At 31.8% G+C, this 25,851-nt stretch overlaps 3 protein-coding genes across 3 annotated transcripts; 2 read left to right on the plus strand and 1 right to left on the minus strand.

Moving 5' to 3' along the window:
• Positions 1–3,154: 3,154 nt before the first annotated feature.
• On the plus strand, positions 3,155–8,282 carry LOC106663937 (asparagine--tRNA ligase, cytoplasmic). The gene is made up of 12 exons (XM_014389191.2): positions 3,155–3,437; positions 3,512–3,554; positions 6,003–6,151; positions 6,221–6,470; positions 6,547–6,704; positions 6,764–6,907; positions 6,968–7,116; positions 7,180–7,308; positions 7,385–7,520; positions 7,587–7,700; positions 7,763–8,026; positions 8,109–8,282. Exons 2-12 carry the CDS (start codon positions 3,515–3,517, stop codon positions 8,238–8,240), a joined length of 1,665 nt encoding a protein of 554 aa, XP_014244677.1. The 5' UTR covers positions 3,155–3,437; positions 3,512–3,514; the 3' UTR covers positions 8,241–8,282.
• A 1,720-nt stretch (positions 8,283–10,002) lies between these two features.
• On the plus strand, positions 10,003–16,849 carry LOC106663929 (ATP-dependent RNA helicase Ddx1). Its single transcript, XM_014389179.2, has 13 exons — positions 10,003–10,155; positions 13,286–13,337; positions 13,407–13,791; positions 13,856–14,098; positions 14,159–14,329; positions 14,579–14,716; positions 14,775–15,014; positions 15,075–15,261; positions 15,368–15,508; positions 15,563–15,730; positions 16,084–16,301; positions 16,373–16,493; positions 16,558–16,849. Exons 1-13 carry the CDS (start codon positions 10,140–10,142, stop codon positions 16,671–16,673), a joined length of 2,196 nt encoding a protein of 731 aa, XP_014244665.1. The 5' UTR covers positions 10,003–10,139; the 3' UTR covers positions 16,674–16,849.
• Positions 16,850–18,821: 1,972 nt separating this feature from the next.
• Positions 18,822–25,669, minus strand: LOC106663919 (protein prenyltransferase alpha subunit repeat-containing protein 1). The gene is made up of 4 exons (XM_014389160.2): positions 25,294–25,669; positions 20,633–20,790; positions 20,362–20,571; positions 18,822–20,303 (listed from the first exon to the last, which is right to left on the minus strand). Exons 1-4 carry the CDS (start codon positions 25,374–25,376, stop codon positions 19,516–19,518), a joined length of 1,239 nt encoding a protein of 412 aa, XP_014244646.1. The 5' UTR covers positions 25,377–25,669; the 3' UTR covers positions 18,822–19,515.
• Positions 25,670–25,851: the final 182 nt, after the last annotated feature.

Below are 25,851 nucleotides of genomic sequence, written 5' to 3' on the forward strand. Positions count from 1 at the left end.
ATATTGTACAAATATTTTATGTTAAATAAGGAAAAATATTTTATATTAAATAAGGAAAAATATTTTCATGTTTTACCTAAAAAAAATAATAAAATAAATAAATAAAACAATATATGTACTGTTATTTTTGAAAGTGATACAAGTCCATTTAAAAAACATTACACTTTCTCTCCATATTTATTCCATTTTTTTTTTTTTTTTTTTTTTTTAAGTAAACAAATAAACTGGCTATAAAATGTACACATTTTTTTGGAATAGGAGAAAGTGAAATAAATCTTAATAATATATATTTTTAAAAAATGAATTGCTAGTTAAACAAGAAGAAAGAAAAAATATATTTCAATAAATTTAAAAAATGTATGTGTCAATATGTATGTAATATATACTTAAAAAATAAATTGCAATTATACATATAGGTTCTGGAATTATTTTCAATACAAATAAATATATGTTTAAAATAATGAATTGCAACAACCTTTCTTGCTAGATAAACAAGAAGAGGAAAGAAAAAACATTAAAATAAGTTTAAACTGGTTTTGCGTCTAGTCTGGAATTTTTTTCACATTTACAATACAAAAAAATATATATTTTAAAAAATGAATTGCAACAACTTTTATTCCTAGTTAAATAAGAAGAAGAAAGAAAACAACTTTAAAATAAGTGTAAACTGGTTTTATGTCTAGGTTTTGAAATTTTTTTCAATACAAAAAATATTTATTTAAAAAAATGAATTGCAACAACCTTTATTGCTAGATAAACAAGAAGAGGAAAGAAAACAATATATATTTCAATGTTTAAAAAATGTGTGTCAATATATATGTAATATATATTTAAAAAATAAATTACGATTGTACATATAGATTCTGGAATTTTTTCACATTTACAACAAAAATTATTTTTAAAAAAATGAATAGCAGTAACCGTTATTGCAAGTTAAACAACAAGAAGAAAGAAAGATAACATCAAATTAAGTGTAAACTGGTTTGGGTGTAGAATTTTTTTTATCATTTATAAAATAAAAAATATATAATAAAAAAATGAATTGCAATTCTACAAATATTGATAGTTCAACAAGCAGATAAAAGCCGAATTAATCATAAACTGTTTATATGGCTTGTTTTGTAGCACTTTTTTTTACTTTTACAATATTAAAATAAATTTAAAATCATGAATTGCAATTGTACAAATATTGATAGTTCAACGAGTAGTTAAAATTCAAATTAATCAGAACCTGTTTTTGTTTCTGGTTTCATTGAACTTTTTTACTTTTACAATATTAATATATATATATAAATTCCAAAAAAATGAATTTCAATTGTTCCAATATAAAATACAATTGTATATTCAGCCATAAGAAAAAAAAAAATAAATAAATATAAACTCATTTTATGTCTAGGTTCTGGAACTTTTTAACATTTACGATACAGAAAAATATGTATTTAAAAAACTGAGTTGCAATTGTATAAATATTGAGTTCAAACAGAAGAAGAAGAAAAATAAAAAACAAATGGTTAGTTTGATAGAACTTTTTTACATTTACAATATTTAAATAAATGTATTTAAAACAGTGAATTATAATTTGTACCAATATTGAAATTTCAACAAGCAAAAATCAATAAAATTTGTGGGGGTAGTGAGAATGTTTGAAGTGAATTACCATTGTACCAATATTGATAGTTAAACTAGAATGATAAACACAACAAAATAATTATAAAATGGTTTGTGTCTAGTTCAATTCTTTTTTACTTCTACAAAAAATATTTAAAACTAGTGAACTACAATTGTACAAGTCTAAATATGCATAGCTTATTAAGTTATTATAGTTAGTTTATATAGTTATTTACAAAACAATAAGTGTATACCTTTTTTATGCATTTTTTTTTTTTTTTTAACGAAATATTATTCTCATTAAATTCACTATTTTTCGTGGTCCACTTGACCAATTAATATCATTCTCAAAGTAGGGAAAAGTCGAAAGGTAGGTTGAGATGGGAAGTTGGTGTCCGAGTGGGTCGAAGTCACGATAGCTCAAGTGGTAGAGCAGCGCATCAAGCCGAAGGTCGTGGGTTCGAATCCCGCTCGTGACACTGGTTTTTTTATCTCAACTTAAAACTTTAATTAATTGAACAAAATATTATATTTTTAAAGTGAATTGCAATTGTCCAAATATTTAGAGTTCAAGAAGAAGAAAAACCAAAAAAATAAAAAAATAAACATAAACTAGACTAGTTTTATGGAACATTTTTATATTTACAATATTTAAAAAATAATGAACTACAATTGTGCAAGTATTGAATATTCTACAAGCAAAAAAATACGTAAATAAATGTACATTGGTTTTATGGATCATGGAACTTGTTTTACTTTTACAGTATAAAAAAAAATGTATTTATATATATTTGAAAATAGTGAACTACAATTTTACAATATTGGAAAACACAAGCTAAATATTAAATAAAAAATAAACATATATTTTTTATATAAGCCTTCAACACTCCTCTAAAACATTAGCCTTATTCTTCGGAATTGCAAGAATATGGGATTTTTCTCCTCGGGAAGTACATTATGCTTCCTTGCTGGCTTGTTTCAGGTCCATGGTGTCTGAGTTGTAAAAAACGACATGAATCATTCCTTTTCTTCCCTTTTCCTTTTCTTTTTCACATTTTCTCTTTCTGCTTTTCTTTTTTAATGTGGTTACATCACTGAATTATAAATAATTCATTTTTTAAAGAGTATATTATTGTCATTATTGTTTTGTATATTTTTATTATGTTTTGTTAATGTTATTCCTATTATTATTTTACTATGTTTATAAAACTAAATTTATTTCTAAAATATGTATATGGAAGGGAGCGCCAAATTTGTACCTTTAAAATAAAGTGTAAATTTATTAATTACACCAAAGTTCTTGTTAGAAAATGAGATCTTTTTTTCAGAATATTTCATTTTTAATCAAACTTTATACATGTATATATTTGTAACTTGTATAACTTTATACATATATGCAAATTATGTACATACTTTATGAAAAATCACTTTTCTAAAATACAAAAACAAAAAAAGTTTACCTAAAATTTGTCATACTGACCACTACAGAGATGCCGGTTGTATTGGTGAACGTGCTTTCGAGTTTCACTCGTCAGGGTCATCATTGAGTTCCTCGGGCTTTAGTCTGCTGTCTAGTCCTTCCGTAGTTCCGTCAATACTTCTACTGCAAAGGTTAAAAGGACGTCATTGTTAACTTTTAGCGGTGTTCTGTTAGGACAAATAACTGTTTTAAAAAATATAGATTCTAGTGGGGATATGAGTCAGCGACGTGAGCAGAAATATCAGTGACACGTTTGATAAGTTTTTCAAATCCTGACACAAAGGTTAAAAAAACCTCGTGTCCTTTAAATATTTGTAAATAATTCAACACGGAACAAATTATAAGCTGAGTAAGCATTTTATAAGAAAATTATGAAGTGATTTGTTTAGAAAAATATCAATTAATTCTAATCTTTTTTTTCAGACAATGGTTGATGTTCAGTCTGCGATGGAAGACCTTTCCCTAGGTTCGTGTTTTACCTTTTAAAATCGCTTATATTACATATTTTATGCTTTAATTAATTATTTAAATATTCTCAAAGATTAGTCTTTTTACCATATTAATTAACAATGCAGCAAGACATAAAATTATTATATTTGCTCCATGATTATACTTAACATTATCTTCAAATTATACAATTTTCTATGTTAAATGTTATAACTAATTTTCTATGTCAAATGTTATAATTAATTTTTGTATGTATAGTTTTCATTTTATATGAAAGTGTTTTAAGGATGTGTGATGGTTTATTGGCTCTTATTGTGCAAGGATGTTGCAATGAACAGTTAAAAAATAAATTTATCAATTGCTAACATTTGGACAATAATCGCTTATTTTCTTATTGCCACTTTGCGTGAACGTTTCCCAATTGATAACACAATATGCTTGAAAATATTGCCTGCTTGTTATTATTGATTACTGATATGTATAAGCGCAAATCTGCACACATATGCACATGTGCACTGAGTTGCGACTATCACTTCTTTCCAGCTTTTGTGCTTTGTAATGTATTATTTGCAGGCCTCAAAAATCACCGTCCGGGTGTTAGTGACCTAGGGGTCAGACCTCGAACTTATCTGTCCCACGAGGGCTGTGGGACCTATCACCAGCTAGGCCATTTCAACTCAGTCGGTTCCTATATCCAAACCCATTCAACTTGCTTCATTCTCAAATAATTCTTTCCTATTTACATACCATTCACTCAGAAAAGGTGTGGAGTAGTTATATTCCATCATCACCCTTTACACCTATTACATAACCAACCTAATTAAGGTTCATTGGGGTACTCAATATTCCAACCCCTGCTCGTTATGGATTTATAATTGTAACTTTATTAAACAATTTTCATTGAATCCTGAATTTTTTGCTTTTTCTTACAATATTGCAATTGATTTTTAGAGTTTTCTTTTCTAAATCGAAGAGATTGGGTACATTCCATTTTCATAATTTTACTAAACTGCCATATGGTGGCATTTATTTTGTCATTTAAATGTCTTAGTTTAATTTCAAAGGAAACGTTATTATTTTCATGATCCACTGTCTCTCTACTCAGTTTTTCTTACAGAGAAAAATATAATAAATCTCAGTCATTTTTTAGTCATTACTTCTATCCAACACAAGTTTTAAACCTGTATTTTGGGTTGGTAATGAACATTTTGTTCTGCCTAACCTTGCTGTGCTGCTAGGCATCCAAAATGATTGGAAATGATCAGACTACGTTCATATCCTATTCACATCAAGAAGAGAAATCTCAAAACAAATTTAAATATAACTTGATAATCTGTAAATTGTCATTTCTTTTGATATGTATAATTTTCCTTGGAAAGTACAAATTAATTCTACCATTTGATTTTTGGTTATTTCCTTGATAACTAATAAAGATTTTTGATAAATTGTATAAACTGCAAAAATGCTTTCATTAGAATTGTGAATACACAAAACGATCTTTCCCCTTTTCAGAAATCAGGGTCAATTAAATTGAAAAGACCTCTACACTACAACAATATTCCCAGGTGATTTCAAACAATTTTACTTTGGAGTTCCTTTTTCATCCTCTGGATAATTTTAAAAAAGTAGTGGAATACTTTGTCACATAGAGTAATGCAACTCTCAGAGTTTTAAATACCCTTGCTTTCTATAACTCTGAAAATTGGGATGTTATATCGTACCATCGTATCCAAATGTTTCATTTAGTTTTGTTGTTTGAGGGGAAAGATCTGGGCTCCATGTTGTACAGAAGAAATTAAAAAGCATAGCTCCTAAAAAGCTTATTACATTTATCATAAAACTAGTGTAGTACTTGTAGTAGTGTAGTAATTCAAACATAGACCGGCTTCCTACCTTTTAAAGTTACTATTTTTGACTAAAAAAATTTCTGGTACAGCCCTGATGAATCTATCCCAAAAAATTATAATAGTCTGGTTAGACATGTGGAAAACAAAGATATTCCATTTAATTGGGCATAACCACTAAAAAAATCTCGGTGCCCAACATAGCTGAGCATCACAAAGTGTAGCCACAATTTAAAAAAAAAATCAGATTTAATTATGAAATTTGAAAATAATTAGTTAAGTATAGATATCTGGCAGTTATTTCCTTTACAATTCAAATTTCTGAAAAATTAATAAATTGGGCGGCTAACAAACATATCTTAAATACTGGAAAGATTTTACATTAATCAAGAGTTCAGCCAATTATATCTACCCAGTGGCTGATCCAATGTTGTATTTAAATTAACAAAACCAAAAATTCTCTCCAAATGGTCTCTGCACTTGCTTTAATAGAGAAAAAGAAAGTTTACTCTTCAATAAAAACATCCAAGTTTAACCAATTTATTGAAATGAGGCACAATTAATTTTATTATTTGTATAATTGTACATTGTATGCATGTCAACATCAAAATTTTGGTTTATAGGCGAGTTGTACACGTCAGAGAAAAGTGGTAGCGATGAATCCGGAAATGGGACAAAGGAGAAGCCTTTCAAAACCATTCTTAGAGCCATGAAGCATGCTGGCAAACAGCCTTTCCCTGTGATTTATGTCGATTCTAAAGATGAATTACAGGTAAATCATAACAAGTCTTAAATGAATCATTTTATTACTTTTTAAAAATTGGAAAACACAATATATTAGGTTTTCGAACCAGCTTCAAAATCCCAGCTGAAGAAAATCCAGAAGATCTTTGTAAGAGATACTTATAAAACGGCTGACAAAGAAAAGGTAGCTGAAAAAAATGAGGATGTGCTCGAGGAGGCGAAAAAAATAGTAATAACTGAAGATGAAAGTCTTCCTGCAGCTAAACTCATTAAAGTATATCTTGGGAAGGATAACCGGGGTACCAGAGTTAAATTGTACGGCTGGGTTCATCGGTTAAGGAGGCAAGGTAACTTTACTACATAAATATTGGTCTCAAACATTATTCAAATTAATATAATGAATAATTTTTATTAATCGAACAGGTAAATCCCTTATGTTCATAACACTGAGGGACGGAACAGGATTTTTGCAGTGTGTTCTTACTAACAAACTTTGTCAGACTTATAATGCACTGGTACTTTCTACTGAATCATCTGTACTTTTGTATGGAGTTATAAAACCTCTGCCTGAAGGGAAAACTGTGAGTCACTTATATATAAATATTCAGAATTGTACAATTATATTCATTACATCAATTAGGCACCAGATGGACATGAAATGCAAGTAGATTACTGGGAACTGATTGGATTGGCTCCCCCAGGCGGAGCAGACAGCATTCTCAATGAAGAAGCTCTGCCAGATGTACAGCTTGATAACAGACACATGATGATCCGAGGAGAAAATGTAAGCTATCTCAGTATAAAGTATAACTCTATATGTTAAAAATCTTTTCTTTATTTTCAGACATCCAAAGTTTTAAAGATGCGATCGGTTGTAATGCAAGCTTTTAGAGATCACTTCTTCAGCAGGGGTTACTGCGAGGTCTCACCTCCAACTCTTGTTCAAACTCAGGTCGAGGGTGGTTCAACACTATTCAGCCTTGATTATTTTGGGTAAAAATATTTATTTTTATAAAATATGACATTAATCTAATTGAATTTGTTTTTAATGTTTAGCGAACTAGCATATCTAACACAAAGCTCTCAACTTTACCTGGAGACTTGCCTTCCATCAATGGGAGATGTGTTTTGCATAGCCCAGAGTTATCGTGCTGAGCAGAGCAGGACAAGGCGACATCTCTCAGAGTATGTATTTGTTATACCGTTTTTTCCAAATGTTTAAAAGTATCAGATTTTTTCATAATTTGAGCACTATTTTTAGATATACTCACATAGAAGCTGAATGCCCATTTATATCATTCGAAGACTTATTAGACAGATTAGAAGATTTGGTTGTAGATGTAGTCGAAAGAGTACTTAAATCACCTTATGGTGAAATGGTGTATCAGCTTAACCCAGTAAGATTGCATTTTATTATTATTGTTTAATTTTAAAGTATTTTTTTTTAACACAAAGAATTTTAGGATTTTAAAGTCCCTGAAAAGCCATTCCTTCGAATGAACCATTCGGATGCGATCAAATATCTCAAGGAACACAATATCACAAAAGAGGATGGATCTTTTTACGACCTTGGCGATGTAAAATAACCATTTTAAATTTTGCCCATTTTGTTTTTATGGAAAATGTTCAATTTGTCTAGGATATCCCGGAGATGCCAGAACGGAAAATGACAGATGAAATAAACAGGCCCATTATGTTATGCCGCTTTCCAGCAGGGATCAAAGCATTTTACATGCAGAGATGTAAGGACGCGCCTGACCTCACAGAATCCGTTGATGTGCTGCTGCCGGGTGTCGGAGAAATTGTAGGAGGCTCTATGCGTATCTGGGATCACGATGAGTTACTCAAAGGCTTAAAAGCAAATGGAATAGATCCTGAGCCATATTACTGGTACCTTGATCAGGTATTTAAATCACATTAAAGAATAACCTCAGTAACCACAGAACACCATAATTTTATTTTATTTTATTTTTTTATTTTTTCAGAGAAAATATGGTACATGTCCTCATGGTGGTTATGGCCTAGGGTTGGAAAGATTTTTATGCTGGTTACTTAATCGTTACCACATTAGAGATGTCTGTCTGTACCCAAGGTTTCTCAAGAGATGTAAACCTTAGGCTATTAAATTTTCAATGTTATTAAAAGTGAAACATAATGAACGCTGTGTTTTATTTCAAAATTAATTTATTTATGATTTGTCTATAAAATTCTATTTATTACCACAAAATTTGTTTATCATTAAGTGCCCAAAAATGGAGAAATATAATAAATATTTTGTGATCAGAGATGAAACAAAAAAGTATAGAAATTCTTATGGAGGGACACAGATGACCATAGCTGTTTATTAGCCCATAAATAAGTAAACAAAACACCAAATCTGTTGCGGAGGGCTCAATTAGGTAGAATGAAAAAATTGGTAGATAAAGAGATCAAATGATCTTGGGAAGTGAGGTCATTCTGTATATTTGGAAAAATAAAAAGTGAAGTGAAGAAAGGGTGAAAATGTTGGTAATGCATTTTGCCAAAAGGAATGGTCCATGGATTCTTCCTTGAGACCTATCTGGTAAGGGTAAAGGAGGATAGATAATTCATTCGCAAATGAAAGAGCAAAATGAAAAAAAGTAAACGTATTTTATTTATTTGTTTTTATGAGGTTTTACAAAGTAGTGGTCAAATGGGGGGAACACCCTCTAGGCCTCTATGATCCAGTGTTTTTTGGGATTACTTTGAGGTCAAATAAAGGGTCCACTAAAATTCAAATACAGGACCCTTCCAGTTCTAACTGTTGTATCCATTGGTATCACAGTTGAAGAGGTATAAAATAATCATTAAATTAAACAAAAAAATCTAAAAAGAATAAAATGTGGTATAACAGAAAGTATGTATAAAATTAATGATGTTTGCTATAAAAAAGTAAGACTAAGTTAAACAACGGGGACCGCGGTAGCCGAGTGGTTAGCATGAGAGACTCTCACGCCGCGGTCGTGGGTTCGATTCCCACCGTTGCCCCTGGCCCTTTTTTCCCAATAACCCCCCAAATTTGAACACACATATACGAATTTGTCACATGGCTAATATGCATAGTTCATAACGCCAAAAAAAAAAAAAAAAAAAAAAAAAAAAAAAAAAAAAAAAAAAAAAAAAAAAGTTAAACAACAAATAACCGGATTTATTAAGCAAATCTTGACAAAAAGTGGTCTGTACAACTTTACATTTTATTAATTCATATTTGTTTAGTGGCCATAATTGACCATATTAATTATTCCAATTAATTATTCTTTTTATCTCAACCAAAAACCTTAGATGAAAAGAATAATTTACATTTTATATTTAGTAATTTGTTGTTACCACCCTTTCAGTTTTTTGTTATTAGGATATTAATATCTCCATGATCATCAATACATTGCAATAAAACAAATAGCAAAATGAGTTAATATTTTAAATTTTTCAATAAAAACAGGTCAATTTAAAACTATTATACAATCATCAAAGAAGTAATTGAGGGAAAGACTAGGTACATCTCAGAAAAAAAAATTCAATTGCAATCTTGCTAAATATTTAATAATAAAGAAAGGAATGAAGTAAAAAATACTAAGAAATTAGCCCCCAAATAAAATCTTTAAATATTATTAATATTCAAAAGTACTATGAATTTGTCGATGACTTTGAGACTTGGTATTAAATTTGAGAAAATTTTCTGATTTAGATATTTTTATTTATCAGAGAGCCCTTAATTCAGTGTGAAGTATAAAACCGATTAATATGATTAAAAGATTAATCAAATTAATATAATTAGTTTACAAAGACTGTTATGACGTTTGTTTTTTTTATAAGTGAGATTATTACTAGAAAGTTTGTAAGTTGCTCGCCGGTTAACCTTAGTCCTTAAGGTTACTTTATCAAAGAATTCTGGGCTTTCGTGTTGCTCAGAGGATTAAGGATATTCTAGTTGAATAAGTGAAAGACAACTGTAAACAACTTTGTATCCTCGACGATTTTTAAACGGAATTGACACGATGACTGCTTTCGAAGGTTTATTTTTTAAATATATTACAATGATGGACAAAACTAACACACCATCCTTAAATTTTAATGTTTATTTAATTTTGCTTACCAAAAATAGGTTTGGTTGTAAAAATAAGACATTTAAAAATAAAATGATTATTACCTAATTCTAAAAAAATTATTGAGTAAAGAAGAAAAAATCCATAATATGGGATCTATTATCCTGCATTAGCAAGAATCTTTCATCGATGTGGGGGGCAAATGGTACTACATGTTTTTTGATTAAGCCTTGTAAGCACCTCCTGAAGTTATATATCTTCCTCACACAACAACCAATTCGGTGCCACTCTCGAACGTCAATGACACCTGAGGAACCATGCAGCATGGAGCGTACCATGGTCCTGAGTGTCTCCATATGTACTTATGCCCATCTGAAGATTTGAGGCCAATTCTCACTTCATTTGTAAAGAAAAGAACTCGTCCCCAATCTTCCAATGTGAAATTCACATGTCCCAAATTGAAGCTTGGATATTTTCTTAGCTGTGGTAAGAAGAGGTCTGTGCCGGGTGTCAGGCCCTGAGATTATTTTCATTAAACCTTGCAGTCCTTGAGGAAGCGAGACCTTTGGAACTCGTGTCATTAATTTCTTATATCATTTCCCGTAATGCTGTGGTTTTGTAGAGCCTGATGTTGGATGAATCCTCTCTCATCTGTAGACCTAAGTTGACATGTCCTGGCTTTTTAGTGTGAAGCCCTGTTTCTCTGAAGTGAAGAGTGATTTACACACAGTCTTTGGCCAACTTCATGCTAGCAGTATCTTTCCTCTAAAAATGTGGGGGGTTTAGTGACCATTAGTTAATGATTATTTGGAGATCTTGAGATGCAGTCTATTGTGACATAGATTTTAGAAAAACATTTTCTTTATCGTGCCAACGTTTCATTCTTTATTGAGATCATCTTCAGGACCTGGGATTTATAAACAATGTTTAAATTTTACAAACACATGTAGGATGTGAAAAAGAAAAAAAATTATACACTGCTAGAAATTTTTGATTCAATCAAAGTATTTGTACTCACTCAAAGTGTGTTTTCCATGTAGATGTGTCATTTTTTTGTGTCGTGTTGAGAGTGCCAGTGAGATATTGATATTTTAAAGAATATAAAATATTTTAAATAAAATTGAAAAATTATTCTAGTCCTAACACACTCTAAAATTAGTGGTGCCCTCATCGAACATTCTTTGGTAATTTGTAATATTTAATGACCACACATAATATCACTAACGCTCTCAACACGACACACAACAGTGACACTACACATAAAACACACTTTGAGTGAGTACAAATACTTTGATTGAACCTAAAAGTTCTATATTTTGTAAAACATTGCATAAATTCATATTAATATCTTATACATATTTGTATAATTGAAACAATGTTTATAAATCCCAGGTCCAAAACATGATTTCAATAAAGATGGAAACTTTAAAAAAGAGAATGTTTTCCTAACCTACATCACACCAGACTGCATCTCACGACCTTTAAATAATTATTTCTTTGGTGAATTTATCAGCCTCTTCGTTGCCCCTTGCGACTGTGTGCACTCTGACAAGGATAATTTTGTTTTTTGCCCAATGTCTGGCGGCACTAATGCCCTCTGTACCACCTGTCTGTCCGAGTAGATAATCATCATTAACGGTACCTAGCTGAAATTTTCACCTAAGTTAAATACATTTTTTAGTTTTTAGTAAAATTTGTAGGCAAGACACCTGTACTATACTGCACTCTACATACTACATAGTAAATACATTATGTTTAGTGGGCATAATTGACCAAATTACTTCTTTCAATTAATTATTCTTTTTATGTAAAGTCTTGGTTGAGATGAAAAAGTTAGTGTTGACCTTCAGTATGGGTTCGAATCCCACTGCTGGCACTTTTTCATTTCAACCAAGACATTACATAAAAGGAATTCTACATAGTATTTCTTTGTGCTTTCTGTTAAATCAATCAGACAGTACTCAAATTGTAAATAATTAATATTAAACTAATGGCAGAATAACTAGAAATAAAATAATTGTCTCCTGTCTAGAGTATTAGGATGTCAAAGAATAAACTTGCAAAGCGAGAGATATGTACAAGTTTTATAAACCTATAGCATGTGATAAGTCAATACAAATTGACGTTTAAACTAATTATTTCAGATTTGAAGGATCACACAGTATCAATGCTTTAAACATTGTAGAATTTTTTTTGCAATAAGGACATAAAGAATCACCAATCCAGCCAAAAGTTATAATTTAACTGTCATCTTCTGTATAAATTATTTTCCATGCTGAGATATGCAAATTATAGAGAATTTGTTTAAAATTCTGATATATATGAAATGCTGTAGGAATTCACATAATTTCTTTTTGAGCATCATGCTAGGAGTCATAACATTATAAATATTAAATTATTAGTGTACACACAATAAAATATGAAAGTACCTTAGTATTTCATAAGGAATTACATGACAATTTTTGCAGTTCTTAAAGTTTTAAATTTCTATTAAACTAATGGGAGATTGTACTAACAATCTTAAATTCTCTCTAAAAATAATTTAGTCTTTCATACTTCAGTGCTAGAGCATAAAGATTTGATAATGATGAAAAATTTGATCAATTTGTTCAGCAAGGAGCATAAACAAGAATTATAGGCTTGAAAGCATATGAAATTCCATGTTTTAATATATTATATGCATATATAATGAAGAAATTAAGAGCAGAATTTTTCTATTGTCGAAAAAATAAAAAAACGATCGTGGGTGGAATTTTTTTTTTGAGCTTGAAACATCCATTCTACAAAATAAATTACTTTACTCTACAGAACACTGTTTTTATTATCCACCAACCAACCATCCAATATGATGAAGAATTTAGCCTTATCAGTAGCTGATTTGACATAATCATATGCATACTCCCAGATTTTTATGTTTTGTGGAGCTTTATGCAACTGCCTTTACGTATTTGTAAAATAAATATAAAATAATCCAGATTGTTACATTTTTCATATTATATCTCTCAAAACTGTGATAATATTACTTGAACCAATGCTTATAATTGTGTAATAAGAATGAAAAAATATTTTTTATATAAATAAAATAAATTGTTTTTCAGAATTTGGCGTGCTACCTGAAATTGCAAAAGCAGTTGATGACATGGAATGGATGTAAGTCAATTGGTTTACATATCTATATACAAAAGGAAATAACATTTAAATATTTATTTTAATTGTTAGGCTTCCAACTGATGTTCAGTCAGAAGCAATACCACTTATATTAGGTGGCGGTGATGTACTGATGGCTGCTGAAACAGGCAGCGGCAAAACTGGTGCATTTTGCCTCCCTATCTTACAAATTGTTTGGGAAACTCTAAAAGAAATTGAAGCTGGGAAATCGGGTAACGTGAACAGCACGACTAAGCCTTCAGGGACAGAGCTAAGCAAGTCTGACAGAACCCCGGCCATGGCTATCTCTTCTGATGGGTTGGTATGTCAGGCCAGGGAGTTCAAAGAATGGCACGGGTGCAGGGGGACTAAAGGAGTGGCAGGTGGTGGTAAATACTATTATGAAGCAAAAATCACCGATGAAGGCTTGTGCAGGGTTGGCTGGTCCACAGTACAGGTAAATAATTGCCTTTGGAAATAGCTAAAAGTAAATGTACAAACTGACAATTTTAAATTTTCAGGCTGCTTTAGATCTAGGAACAGATAAATTTGGATTTGGATATGGCGGTACGGGAAAGAAATCTAATAATAGACAGTTTGATAATTACGGGGAACCTTTTGGAAAGAATGACATTATCGGCTGTATGTTAGACCTAGACGCTGGAAAAATATCCTTTTCTAAAAATGGTGAAGATTTTGGATTGGCATTTACAATTCCACAACAGCTTTTAAGGTCACCTTTATACCCAACTGTATGCTTAAAGGTATGACAAATAATATTTTTCTGGATGCAAAATAATTAACAATTTGTGCATTTATTTCAGAATGCAGAAATTGCCTTCAATTTTGGTTCAAAACCATTGAAACATTTGCCCAAAGGCTATAAACCTCTTACAGAAGCTGAACCATCCCATTTAAAAGATAATGACCACAATACATCTGAGAAAGTAGCTTTGAAAAAAGTCAACAATGCTCCACAAGCGCTTATAATAGAGGTTAATTTAATTTAATATCAGCAGTAATCGTAACATATATAAATCTTTATGTAAGGTATTGGTTGAGATAAAAAAGTTAGTGCTACGAGCGGGATTCGAACCCACGTCCTTCGGCTAAAAACGCACTAACTTCCCATCCCAACCCACCTTTTGAATTTTCCCTCCTTTTTGCCATATATTTATTTGGTCAATGGGACCATGAAATCTAATGGATTGTCTATAAACATTAACCTTTATTTTTATCACCAGCCTTCCAGAGAATTAGCCGAACAGACTTATCAACAGATAATTAAATTTAAAAAATACCTTGATAAGCCGAATGTAAGGGAGCTGCTTGTAATTGGTGGTGTAAATGTTAAAGATCAAACGGCAACAATTGAAGCAGGTGTAAGTTTTTTCAATATTTACTTAGATTTTAAGTTGTAATCCATTTTGGGCTGTGCAGGTTGATATCGTAGTTGCAACTCCAGGACGTTTGGAGGATTTTGTAGGAATGAATACATTATCTTTAGCCCAGTGCAGATTTTTTGTCTTGGACGAGGCAGACGGTCTGCTCAAGCAGGGTTACAAGGACTTTATATATAGGATGCATAAGCAAATCCCAAAATTTACTGGTGATGGCAAAAGGATGCAAATGATAGTCTGCTCTGCAACTCTTCATGATTTCGAAGTCAAAAAAATGGCGGTAGGCTGTCAGGATCAAATTAATCAATTTTTCCAATCATAATTTGTTTTGAATTTACAGGATACATTGATGCATTTCCCAACCTGGGTGGATCTCAAAGGTGAAGATGCTGTTCCCGAGACGGTTCATCATGTGGTAGTAAAAGTTGACCCTCAGGAAGATACAACATGGGAAAATATGAGCAAGAGGGTTCAAACTGACGGAGTTCATGCTTACGATGACATCAAACCAGGAAGAAGAAATGCCGGTAGGTGAGACAACGTGTTAAGTTGTATTTTGATCAGAATCGATCAAACTTCAAAAGGGATTTAAAATCTTTTTAAATTATAAGTATTTATTCTTGGCATATTTAGAAACCCTATCTGAGGCTGTAAAAATTTTAAAAACCGAATACGCAGTCCGTGCCATCAAGAAACACAATATAGATAGAGCCATTATATTCTGCCGAACGAAAATTGATTGCGATAACATGGAGAAATATTTGAAAACGATGGGTAAGCTGTGGCAATATTTGTCTGTTTACTTGATTTAAATAAATCATTCTTTAGGAAGTGGCATGGGGAAAAACAATCCGTTCTCTTGTGTATGCCTTCACGGAGATAGAAAACCACAAGAAAGGAAATCCAATTATGAAGCTTTCAAACAAGGTCATGTGAAATTTCTTATCTGCACAGATGTAGCAGCAAGAGGTATAGATATTGGATCACTTCCATACGGTAAGCTTATTTTTAAAAACTTCTAGAAATTCTACACTTGCAAGACGAACCTGTAATGCAACAGCTCATGAACTGCTCATTGTAATTATTTTCACAATGAATTTACTTTAAATAATGTTGGGAGCACTTGTCTTGAGCAGATGAAGTACAGTTTAATCAAAATGTGGTTATAACTACTGTAAAAATAGAATCGTAGACTTAAGTGGCTTGGGGCAAGTAAATAAACTTTTCTTTCAAAGTTCACAGCTCCTTAACTTGAAAAAAAATCACAATTGGTAATATTACAGTTTGACTTGCATGAGTATGTACAGTAATAATTGTTTTCCTTCAGTGTATAATAATTGCTTTTCTAGTGCTCAACATCACATTACCGGACGACAAATCAAATTATGTACATAGGATAGGAAGAGTAGGAAGGGCTGATAGGATGGGATTGGCGATATCATTTGTTTCAACTGTACCTGAGAAAGTCTGGTATCATGGCGAATGGTGCCATTCTCGTGGAAGGAACTGTTACAATACAAATTTAACCGATAAAGGTGGTTGCTGCATTTGGTACAACGAGCTTCAAGTGAGTGCTAATCCAAGCATACCATTTTTTTTCTCAACTTCACCTATTTAATTTTATTTTTTACATCACAGTACCTAGCTGATATAGAAGACCACTTAAAAATTACAATTGATCAGGTCAACCCCGAAATGGAAATTCCTAAAAATGAATTCGACGGAAAAGTTACATATGGCCAAAAGAGAGTTAACAAAGGTAAAAAAAATTGTTCTTAATTAAAACTGTAATTTTTAACTTTGAATATTTTCTTTTTTTTTAGGGAGTGATTATAAGGATCATGTCTCCCAGATGGCACCGTCGGTCGCTGAACTTTCAGGCTTGGAAAGTAAAGCCCAATTGATTTACCTCAAGAGGCATTTCAAGATTGCTGGTTAATTTAACACTATTGAACGTTTATAATTTTCTATATCGAACAATATTTCCTACTATTTAAATGTGGAAAATCTATATTCTAAACTTTTCGTAAGGAATATCGTATCTGTTAATGGCAAATTAATATTTTGCTACCAATTAATTTAAATAAAAATATTAAATAAACGATTTAACAGATATTTGTGTTGTTATTAATATGTAGGCGGTAAAATGGTCGGGGGGTTAGTGGCACCTCTACATTTTTTTTGAACTGAATGATGGGGTCAGAGGCTAAAAAGCATTAACAGCATTCTGACGATTTAACTGGTTGATCAACAAAATTTGAAAGTGACAATTATGTTTTTATTCACATGTTTCAATAAAAATTTACCACTTTTGATAAGCCACATACCCTTGCACATTCTTTTTTTATGACTCCCATATTAGACAGTGTATTGTTTATTGTATATCATACGAAAAAAAGACCAGGGGCGACAGTGGGAATTAAACCCATGTGGGGTCAACGAGCCAAGAGTCTCACACGCTAATCACTTGGCTATCACAGTCTGTCACACAAGTATATCTGACAATTTCCATTTCTTTTACTGTAGAACTCGACACGTTTTCTCTCATGTCTTTATTTATACCCATTGAGTCATGTCATCATTAGGCTACGAGGATCATAAACCATAAATGACAGTTTTTGTGCCAAAGATGCCACATAGCGTCCTGGTAATCCTGAATCTTAAGTAAAATGCAAACCTCTTAATTTTGCAATAGTGAATCCGGTAATTTGTATTTTTTAACAATACAAAAAGAGAATTTTCTTTCAAATCTGTATACTTTTATGAATGAATGTTTATGATGAAATTTTAAAAGTTTTAGCAAATGAATTAATTATCGTTGCCATAATAGTTGACAATTTTTGTGCCAAAGATGTTGGTTAGCATTGCTTGAAAATCCAAGACAGACTTCTTAATTTGGACATAATAAATTTGTCAATTTGGTAGACAGTAATGCTTACGACAAAATTCTGTTAATTTTAGCAACACACTTGTCCTCTTTAGGCTTATTTGTGTGTTTTTACTATTTTATAAATAAAGCATGTAAAATAAAAATTAAACAGGAAACAGTAAATTTAAATGACTGGATCAAATTTTTGTTCATCAATTCCGTCGAATTGATAACTAAAGCTTTTTTCAGATGAGGCGGTTAAATTGATTCAATTAAGTCATAACTAATTGACTGCCGTTTGAAGATACTTTCTTGGCTTTTTTGAGGAATCATCAACCCAACAGGAGGTAAGTACAATATTAGAACTCGAGGAAGTAGGGGCACTTCCTGTGCTTGCTCTTCTGCAAGAAGAGAAGCAAAAGAAGGAGAAACCCCAGTTAAAGAAAAGTGTAAGTTCATCCATTGTTACCAAATCAGGAAATGGGCACTTTTTCACAATTATTACCGAGCCACATCCTCAAAGATCACTTCTTTTAATTTTGTTACTATACTCCTCACACCTCATGTGACATTCGCGACACTAATACAAATTTCTTTAATGAACTGTTCCACATTGAAACTTGCAATTGCAATATTTTCCATAGTGGGGTTTGGGCAGTTTCTAATCATTTGATTTCCGACCATTCAATTAGCTGCCTGTTCTAAAAGAAGTCCAAAGAGACTAAAGTTAAACAACAAAATTTGAATCATAAGAACCCAACTTACTTGAATAAAAGCATTCAAATCTTTTGAACTGAAAGTTCTCATAATATTGTTTTTTCAACTTTTATTGATTTACAAAAACAGTATTGTGAGAATGTGCCTTTAAGAAGGTATATTTGAGAATATTGCTACGTGATTATAATAGTAGGTTAGACCATTATTCAGCATTTATTACTACAAATCATCAAAAATAGCCAGCATTGGGCTTTAGAAGAACGGTTTAGGCACAACTTACAATTGTTTTGAATTTTGCCAGAGCTGAGAGCTCACTAGCATTTTTGTTTTCAACTTATTGGTGCTTGACTTGAGATTTGCTACCCAGCCTTACCCAGTAGTGATAAGTTAAAAATATGTTCACTGACAAACATTTTTCTCTCTCTTATATTAGCAAAGAAACGCCAAAATTGAAAAACTTGATTTATTTATACACTATTTTACTTACAAATGAAAAAAAAATACTGTTATCAATTAAATTTATACAAATAAAGAAAACATTTAGCTTAGGCTTTCTCTATATTTCTGTATTTCATGTACAATATATATATTCTTTTGAAAAGCAAAGCAAATTTTCAGAAATAAAATTTGAAAAGAAGGAAGTATAAAACAAATATCACATAGTCTTTGTATGCATGGGTCAATAGTCTAAAATAGTAATAATTATATTTATGAAACTCTTAGAAAATAAATAAGGTAACATTCCAACAATTAAAAAAATAATTTACTGTACAAAACCTTATAGGCGTTTTTAAAGGGTTTAAACGAAAAAAAAAAATCATCTTTAACTTGCTCATTCGTTGATCTCAGTTGAAATAAAATATGTACAATTTATTTTGCTAACATTGGTTTTAGTAATATAATTTTTATTTATTAAATTTCTTGCCTATATTTCAATATTCACTTTATTTTAAATAGATGATCTATTTTATATTATTTATGTATGTAATAATACTTGCAAGTATTTATTATGTTTCGTTTGCAGTTTGTAAGCATAGAATTTGAGTTCAGCTTCTGACAATAGTATAACTAGTTATTTGGCACTTTTAATTATCATTTAAATTAATTAGGTACTCGGAAAATATTTTGCTCAATTGATCTAAAGAAGAGACAAGCCAAGTGTACAAGAGTATTGCATATTACAAAAAATGAATACTCATATCAAAGTTCCTTTGAGCAAATCTAAATTGTATGGTAACTTGAATTTGAGGTATCTTTCCAACCAATGTGCATGTCGTTCAGCATACAGCTTTTCTCTAGAATCGACATTGTTGCTAGTGTATTTTTTAAGGAAATTATCCTCAAAGATGCTAAGTAACAAAATGAATTTTTCATTTAAATAACAAGGATCTAAATTCTGTTTTTGTACGGGAATCGCGTCACAGTTCAAATGGCTGATATCTTTAAAGCCCCAGCATTTGTTGCTATCGAAGGCATCTTTTGGAATTAAAGACTCTTTAATAAAATTAAAAACGAACCTCCTGTGATACCACAGAGCTTCATGTCCGATGAAATCTTTAATAAAACCGGTGTTTAAAATTAATTCATAAATACAAATCTGCATTTTGATGGTTAAGTTAAGGCTGTGGATATTCATATTTTTTAAACCAATTGTGAAGAAAAACTCTTCGATCGACTCATCAACATTTTGCAAGTAATTAACCACGCTTTCAGAGTTTGGGGTGTCCAAAAATTGAAATATTTTCTTTAAGAGCTGCTGCCTGAATTGCAAGCCGCTATAATCTGATACATGCTTTGATATCCACATTTCTGATCTGTTCAATTCTTGCTGATAAAACTGAGCTAAGCTCCCTTGTAACGGCTCGCCCTGCATAAGGCACCAGGCTCTATGTGTCCAAGCATGGTAATTGTTTGAATAGCGATCAGCAGCGACTTCACAAATATTCATTTCATTCAGTATTAAGCCAAAATCTTCAGGAACACCTACAAAGAACATCAAAAAATAAATAAGTTCAACACGAAAATGAAGATGATTTTATACCAAGAAGGAGCTTTTTTAAAATCCATTTACGATGAAGAAAAACATCAGCTGATTTTGGTTTTCTTGTCAATATTACAGCGGTGAAATGCAGCTCAAAGTGGGCATCGAGTTTTCCTGAATTGATCAGTTCCTTCCTCATATTCCAAAATGTCGTTATTTCAGGATTTATCATAAGGGCACCCATTAATAAAGTGTTGAGCCTTTTCAAATCTGTTAGAATAAAAATAATAATTAAACTTAATTATAATTATGTGTAAGCAAAGGAACTCACCTCTACACCCTTTGTTTTGCCTCATGCTAATTACATTCTGGTATGCGTGGCAAAATATATGAGGAATGCACCAAGACTCAAGACCAAGGCAGTGTTCGACATGATAAACAGGTGACTTGTTCTCATTAGTTACAACTGGAATTATCTCAAAACTGTGCCTAATACATAAACAAAAAAAGAATAAAACAAAAATCAAATTATGCACAATAGAAACTTCTGTCTTTCTAAAATAAATATTAAATAATATAAATAATAAGCAATGTAAATATATTTGTTGACACTCTTTGACCAGAACTGATCATCTCTGGTTTACATTATTATTTCTATTTATTTGGTGTCAATACATTTTCAATCAGCTAATATGATTAATTGGTTCAAACTATTTTAACCTATTATTGCAGTTTATTTGACACAAATATCCTCAAAGAGTGAACATTGACTTTTTATTAACATTTATTCATAATTATGCACGACTTTGCCAACTTATATGAGAACATGAAACAAAAAACTGGCAGTACAACTAAAAGGTAAGACCCAATCTTGTTTTATTGTTGACTTACAAATCAGCAAATTACTACTAATTAATTGTTTGAAAAGTAAACATCTTAAACCGTATTGAAAGAATTTTGACAAGCTGATAAGACAATATTTGATAAATATGCAAGATATTTGATAAATTAAAGGGACGGGGAGCGTGAAAAAAGGACAGGGCGGTGGTAGGAATTGAACCCATGACTGTGGGATCTACGAGCCAAGATTGATTGATTGTTTTGTTTAATCATGGAAAGTTAGACCTCTCGGACCTTTCTTACATTTAACTTGAGAAAGTCTAACTCGCTGATCAGTCAGCTATTACAGTCCCCTTGATTAGTATTTTCTTCCCCCTCTTTTTTTTTATATATTATTTTTATTCAATTCACTAGTTTTCATGGTCCACGTGACCAATTAATATCTTTCAATTAATGATCTTGGTTGAGATAAAAAAGACAGTGTCACGAGCGAGATTTGAACCCACAACCTTTGGCTAGGTACACCGCTACTCTACCACTTGAGCTATCGTGACCTCGATCCACTCGGACACTAACCTCCCATCTCTACCCCACTTATTATTTTTATTGTCTTTATTTTTGTAATAATCCAATACATACTTCAGTTAAAAAAACAAACAAAAATAAAATATTACATCTGATTATAATTGAATTTTTATTTATTTAATTATATTTATTATTAATTTCATGTAGAGAACTGAAATGAATAAAGAACAGCACTTGGGCCAAGCACATTTAAATGGAGTCCGCCAAAATACCAACATACACACACAGAATAAATTATAATAAACTAACAGTTTTATTCTTTTATAACAAGTCAAAATCAAATAAAGAGATTAAATATAACTGTAGAATAAGAACATAATCAAATTTATTTCCATGAATTAGATTTGCAGAATTGCTTCTGTTAATTTAATGTCCTTACATATTAACATGCCTGGACCTAAAATTATACTCTTCTCAGCAATAACTACTTAACTAGATTGCACCAGTTTTCGCCATTAGAGAGAGTATGTACTTTAAAGCATTTTTGCCTAATTGCCAGTCTTCCTCTATTTTAGTAATTTTGCTATAAAATAGTCCAAATAAGGAAGCACAGACTAACTAATGAAGATGGCAGAATAATATGACTATTAATCTACAGGTTCCTGAGATCACAAACCTAAACGCGATATCTCTCAGTTTAATATTTATCTGGTATTTGTTTACAATTTGTACAACACAGGTAATAAATACTACAGCATTGGTAATTGTAATTTAGCAGTTTTATTCTGCATGTTAAACAGAATGTTCTGTCTCCTAATTTTTTTCGAGGATTCACAACAGCAGAGTCATATCAACTCTAAGGGTGCCATTTATTTTGAGAGAAAAAGCCTGTTTGTAAGTATGCTGGGTTTAAATAACTGTCGGATTGGAAACTGGGACTTTTACCTTACAGTGATGAGCGGTGTTAATGCCTAAACCATTGCGGCCACCGACACGTTTAGTTTTAAAAATGAAATAATTTATTTTGTACTTCTGAGCCAATGTGGTTTATGTAAAACCAAATATTCTCGTAAAATACAAAAATGTCAGGGTGTTGCGATATTTTTGACTGGGTGTGTGTTTGTGATAAATAAAATCGATGAAATTGCAATATTTGAATATGCCCCTGGTAAAATATTATTTTTATATAGCTTTTGTTTACGATTTATCGTTCAGATTGTAGATTTTTCCTTTCAAGTTGAAACATGTGAACCTCCTCAGTTGACTGTTGTTGACACGTTCCTGGCGATTTCGCGCTGGTTGTACCTTCCTCTAATAAGTTATGACTTGGACACTGTCTTAAATGCTTGACTGGAGCCATTGAAAAAGGTTTAAGAATATGAATAATATCAAACGAAATCAACAAAAGAAAAAGATTAACTGAACGTGATTTTTAGCTAGTTTTTGCAAATGGATTTAATCAATACAAAAGTAAATAAAGGAGGTACACAAAGCATTATTTACTGTTTATTTTGACTGTGATAACTCCTAATTTAGAAAGATAATGTATTTAATTTTAAACTAAATAAATTGAGTGGTGAATTAAATTTGTCCATCAGTGTATTAAAAACTCTAGATAGGGGAGAAGCTGCAAAGGATCTGGCAAGCCAAAACAGTGATAGATGGATCAAATTTATTCAAAAACAACTTAACTAATCACACTTTTTCAATCCTACTTTGTGTCCTACTTTTTCAATATACGTGTGTACGACCCACTCTATGTCTACCAGACCTGTTTTATTCCTTAGATTATATAGGAGCCGGCCTTATGACCTGCAAATCATGACCAGTATTGGTCTATTGTGCATCTCCATTTTTTTAATGTAAAGCTTCTCATTAAGTTTAAGGGTTTTTACCTGACCCCAAAGCTTTTTCAAGGGCTCCCTTGTGCTTCAGGCCCCGACTTTTCCACACCCAGGATTAGAAATCTCAGCCTACATAGGCCTTCGCATCAACAGAGGACATGTTCCGATGTTTCTTCTTCTTATTAGCAATATCAACACAGGCTTGTTTTTACCACTCCGAGTCTGCAGTTCAACTATTATTCTATTCCTAGAACATCCTAGATTTAGTATTTCTGCTATTAATTTCTGCGATGGTCCTTTGGTAAACTTTTTTTGAATGCCTCTGTCCCGGGCAACATTCCCATTGAACGGAGGAGTAATTTTTAATCCATTGTCTAATGGATACATTTTAGGCAGTTTGGTATGCCACAAAAGAGTTCTGGCCCAATAGGTGCCCTCGCCAAACTTTCCTTGGCTAATTTGTCAGCCTCTTCATTGCCCCTCTGCCCTGGTACCCAGACAAGGGAAATTTTATTATTTTCCCCAATGCCTGACAGGGCTCTCATGCACTCCCAAATGATTCTGAACTTTACTGCAAACACGGTTATTGCCTTCAGTGCCGCCTGGCTGTCCAAGTAGATGGCTATTATTCTACTGGTAATACTCAGTTTTTTTATATCCCTGACACCATGTTCAATAACCATAGTTTCTCCTTGAAAGACAGTGGCATACTGTCGAAGGCTTATATCAATTATAATCCTTGATTGGTTTATTTTGTAAATGCCAGCCCCGATTCGATTTTGGAGTCATCTGTAAACCAGATATGGTTGGCATTAAGATCCCTTTCTCCCAGTCTGCTCTATAAGGTATCTTGATTTGAAATTATTTTGTCCAAACTGAATTTAGGGGTCATGGCATCCCCAAATTCTATCTAGCTGAACCTCCCCTCAGAGCTTTAGTTACTTCTTTTATGTGAATAGACTATTGGCTATTGAAACATCCAGGACAGCCGTGGGAGTTTTCCTCATTGCCCCAGTGATATTCAGACATGCTAGTGTTTGAGCAGTACTGAGGCTCTTGACTGCTATTAGCTGTAATTATTTAATTAGTTATTTGTTTATTATTATTTCCAATTTTTATGCAAAGCTTGAGAAGAAAATAGTGTCACAAGCGGGATTCTGACTGATGACCTTCGGATGCCTAATTTTTCTTCTCAACTGCCATTGCATGAAACTTAGCTGTAATGTTTGTCCACCAAACCATTGATCTGTAGGCTATTATGCTTCTGCATTATTGAAGTTATTCAGTTTATCTGAACATGGCTGTCCCAACCGGTTCAGACAAGCATGATTTTACTGTATAATCACAGGAATGCGAGATGATTCATAATAGAAGATTTAGGATTTTGTAAACTTTTTTGTTTTGTTTTTTGTTCTCACGCAAGTTGACACGCTAAAATAATATATAAAATTTTCAAAATCTTGAGTGATTATTTGTGTCTTAACATAAACATTGTGCAGTATATATGCTTCGCAATATTTTATTTTGTAAATATATATTTAATATAGCTAACATTTCCAATATTCCCTTTATGAAGTTTTTTTTTTTTTTAAAGGTAGCGATACTTGTAATTTGTACTGTTGTGATAGTTGAAAGTGAGATTTGTTTTTAATAATTAAAAATTGTGGGCACTTTTGAAAATATAACTACGCCCTAATTCCTCAGTGAAAACAGCATGGAGCCTCACTTTAAAATAATATTTATGCGGGTGCTGTCATGACTCGGGCGAAAATGTTTCACTCACAATTTCGGGTCTTTCCTGAATATCTGCTCGATGTCCGAGAGGATTTTTTCCGCGGCCGCATAGAAATCCTCGTTGACGTTCATTATAAAAACGGTTGCGTCTCGACCTGGCGTCGGCGGAGTCCGCTTGGAAACGATAAGGCCGGATGTCAGCGAGTCGTCCGAGCTCCTTTCCAAGCGACGACTTTACTGGTGATTCGTCTTTTGAGTTTTGAGTTTCGCTTTCGGAGGAGGTAGCCCAGAAAAGGTTAAAATCGAATATCGACTTAGGAGATACGCGCCGAAGAAGTTTTGCCCAAAGCTGCCAATGCTCAGTTAACTCGAGTTAAATTTCCCTTTGTCGTAGTAAATTAATTAATAAAAGCATAAATCCATCGGTTCTTCTTAATTTGATCAAAAAATGACTCAGAAACCATGTTTTATTATTAATTATTTTTCCAACTACAGCCATTACAATAGACATTAACTTAATTACACTACAATAATCATGATTCCGCTTAAATATAAAATTTCAAGTCGCACATCCTATTATGTAAAGAATTCGCTTATATAGATCATT

This window comes from Cimex lectularius, unplaced genomic scaffold (assembly GCF_000648675.2).
Source record: "Cimex lectularius strain Harlan isolate CLEC.00 unplaced genomic scaffold, Clec_2.1 scaffold41, whole genome shotgun sequence".
Classification (NCBI taxonomy): domain Eukaryota; kingdom Metazoa; phylum Arthropoda; class Insecta; order Hemiptera; family Cimicidae; genus Cimex; species Cimex lectularius.

Excerpts from the sequence above, each read along its gene's own strand:
- LOC106663937 (XM_014389191.2), top strand. The coding sequence starts at position 3,515 with ATGGTTGATGTTCAGTCTGCGATGGAAGACCTTTCCCTAG. Across the intron at positions 6,471-6,546 it reads TCATCGGTTAAGGAGGCAAG|GTAAATCCCTTATGTTCATA; the intron begins GTAACTTTACTA and ends TTAATCGAACAG. Across the intron at positions 7,117-7,179 it reads TTCAGCCTTGATTATTTTGG|CGAACTAGCATATCTAACAC; the intron begins GTAAAAATATTT and ends TTTAATGTTTAG.
- LOC106663929 (XM_014389179.2), top strand. Across the intron at positions 14,717-14,774 it reads CGGCAACAATTGAAGCAGGT|GTTGATATCGTAGTTGCAAC; the intron begins GTAAGTTTTTTC and ends TGGGCTGTGCAG. Across the intron at positions 15,015-15,074 it reads TCGAAGTCAAAAAAATGGCG|GATACATTGATGCATTTCCC; the intron begins GTAGGCTGTCAG and ends TTGAATTTACAG.
- LOC106663919 (XM_014389160.2), bottom strand. The coding sequence starts at position 25,376 with ATGAACGTCAACGAGGATTTCTATGCGGCCGCGGAAAAAATCCTCTCG. Across the intron at positions 20,791-25,293 it reads TTCAGGAAAGACCCGAAATT|GCACAGTTTTGAGATAATTC; the intron begins GTGAGTGAAACA and ends TTTATGTATTAG. Across the intron at positions 20,304-20,361 it reads TTTAAAAAAGCTCCTTCTTG|GTGTTCCTGAAGATTTTGGC; the intron begins GTATAAAATCAT and ends TGTTCTTTGTAG.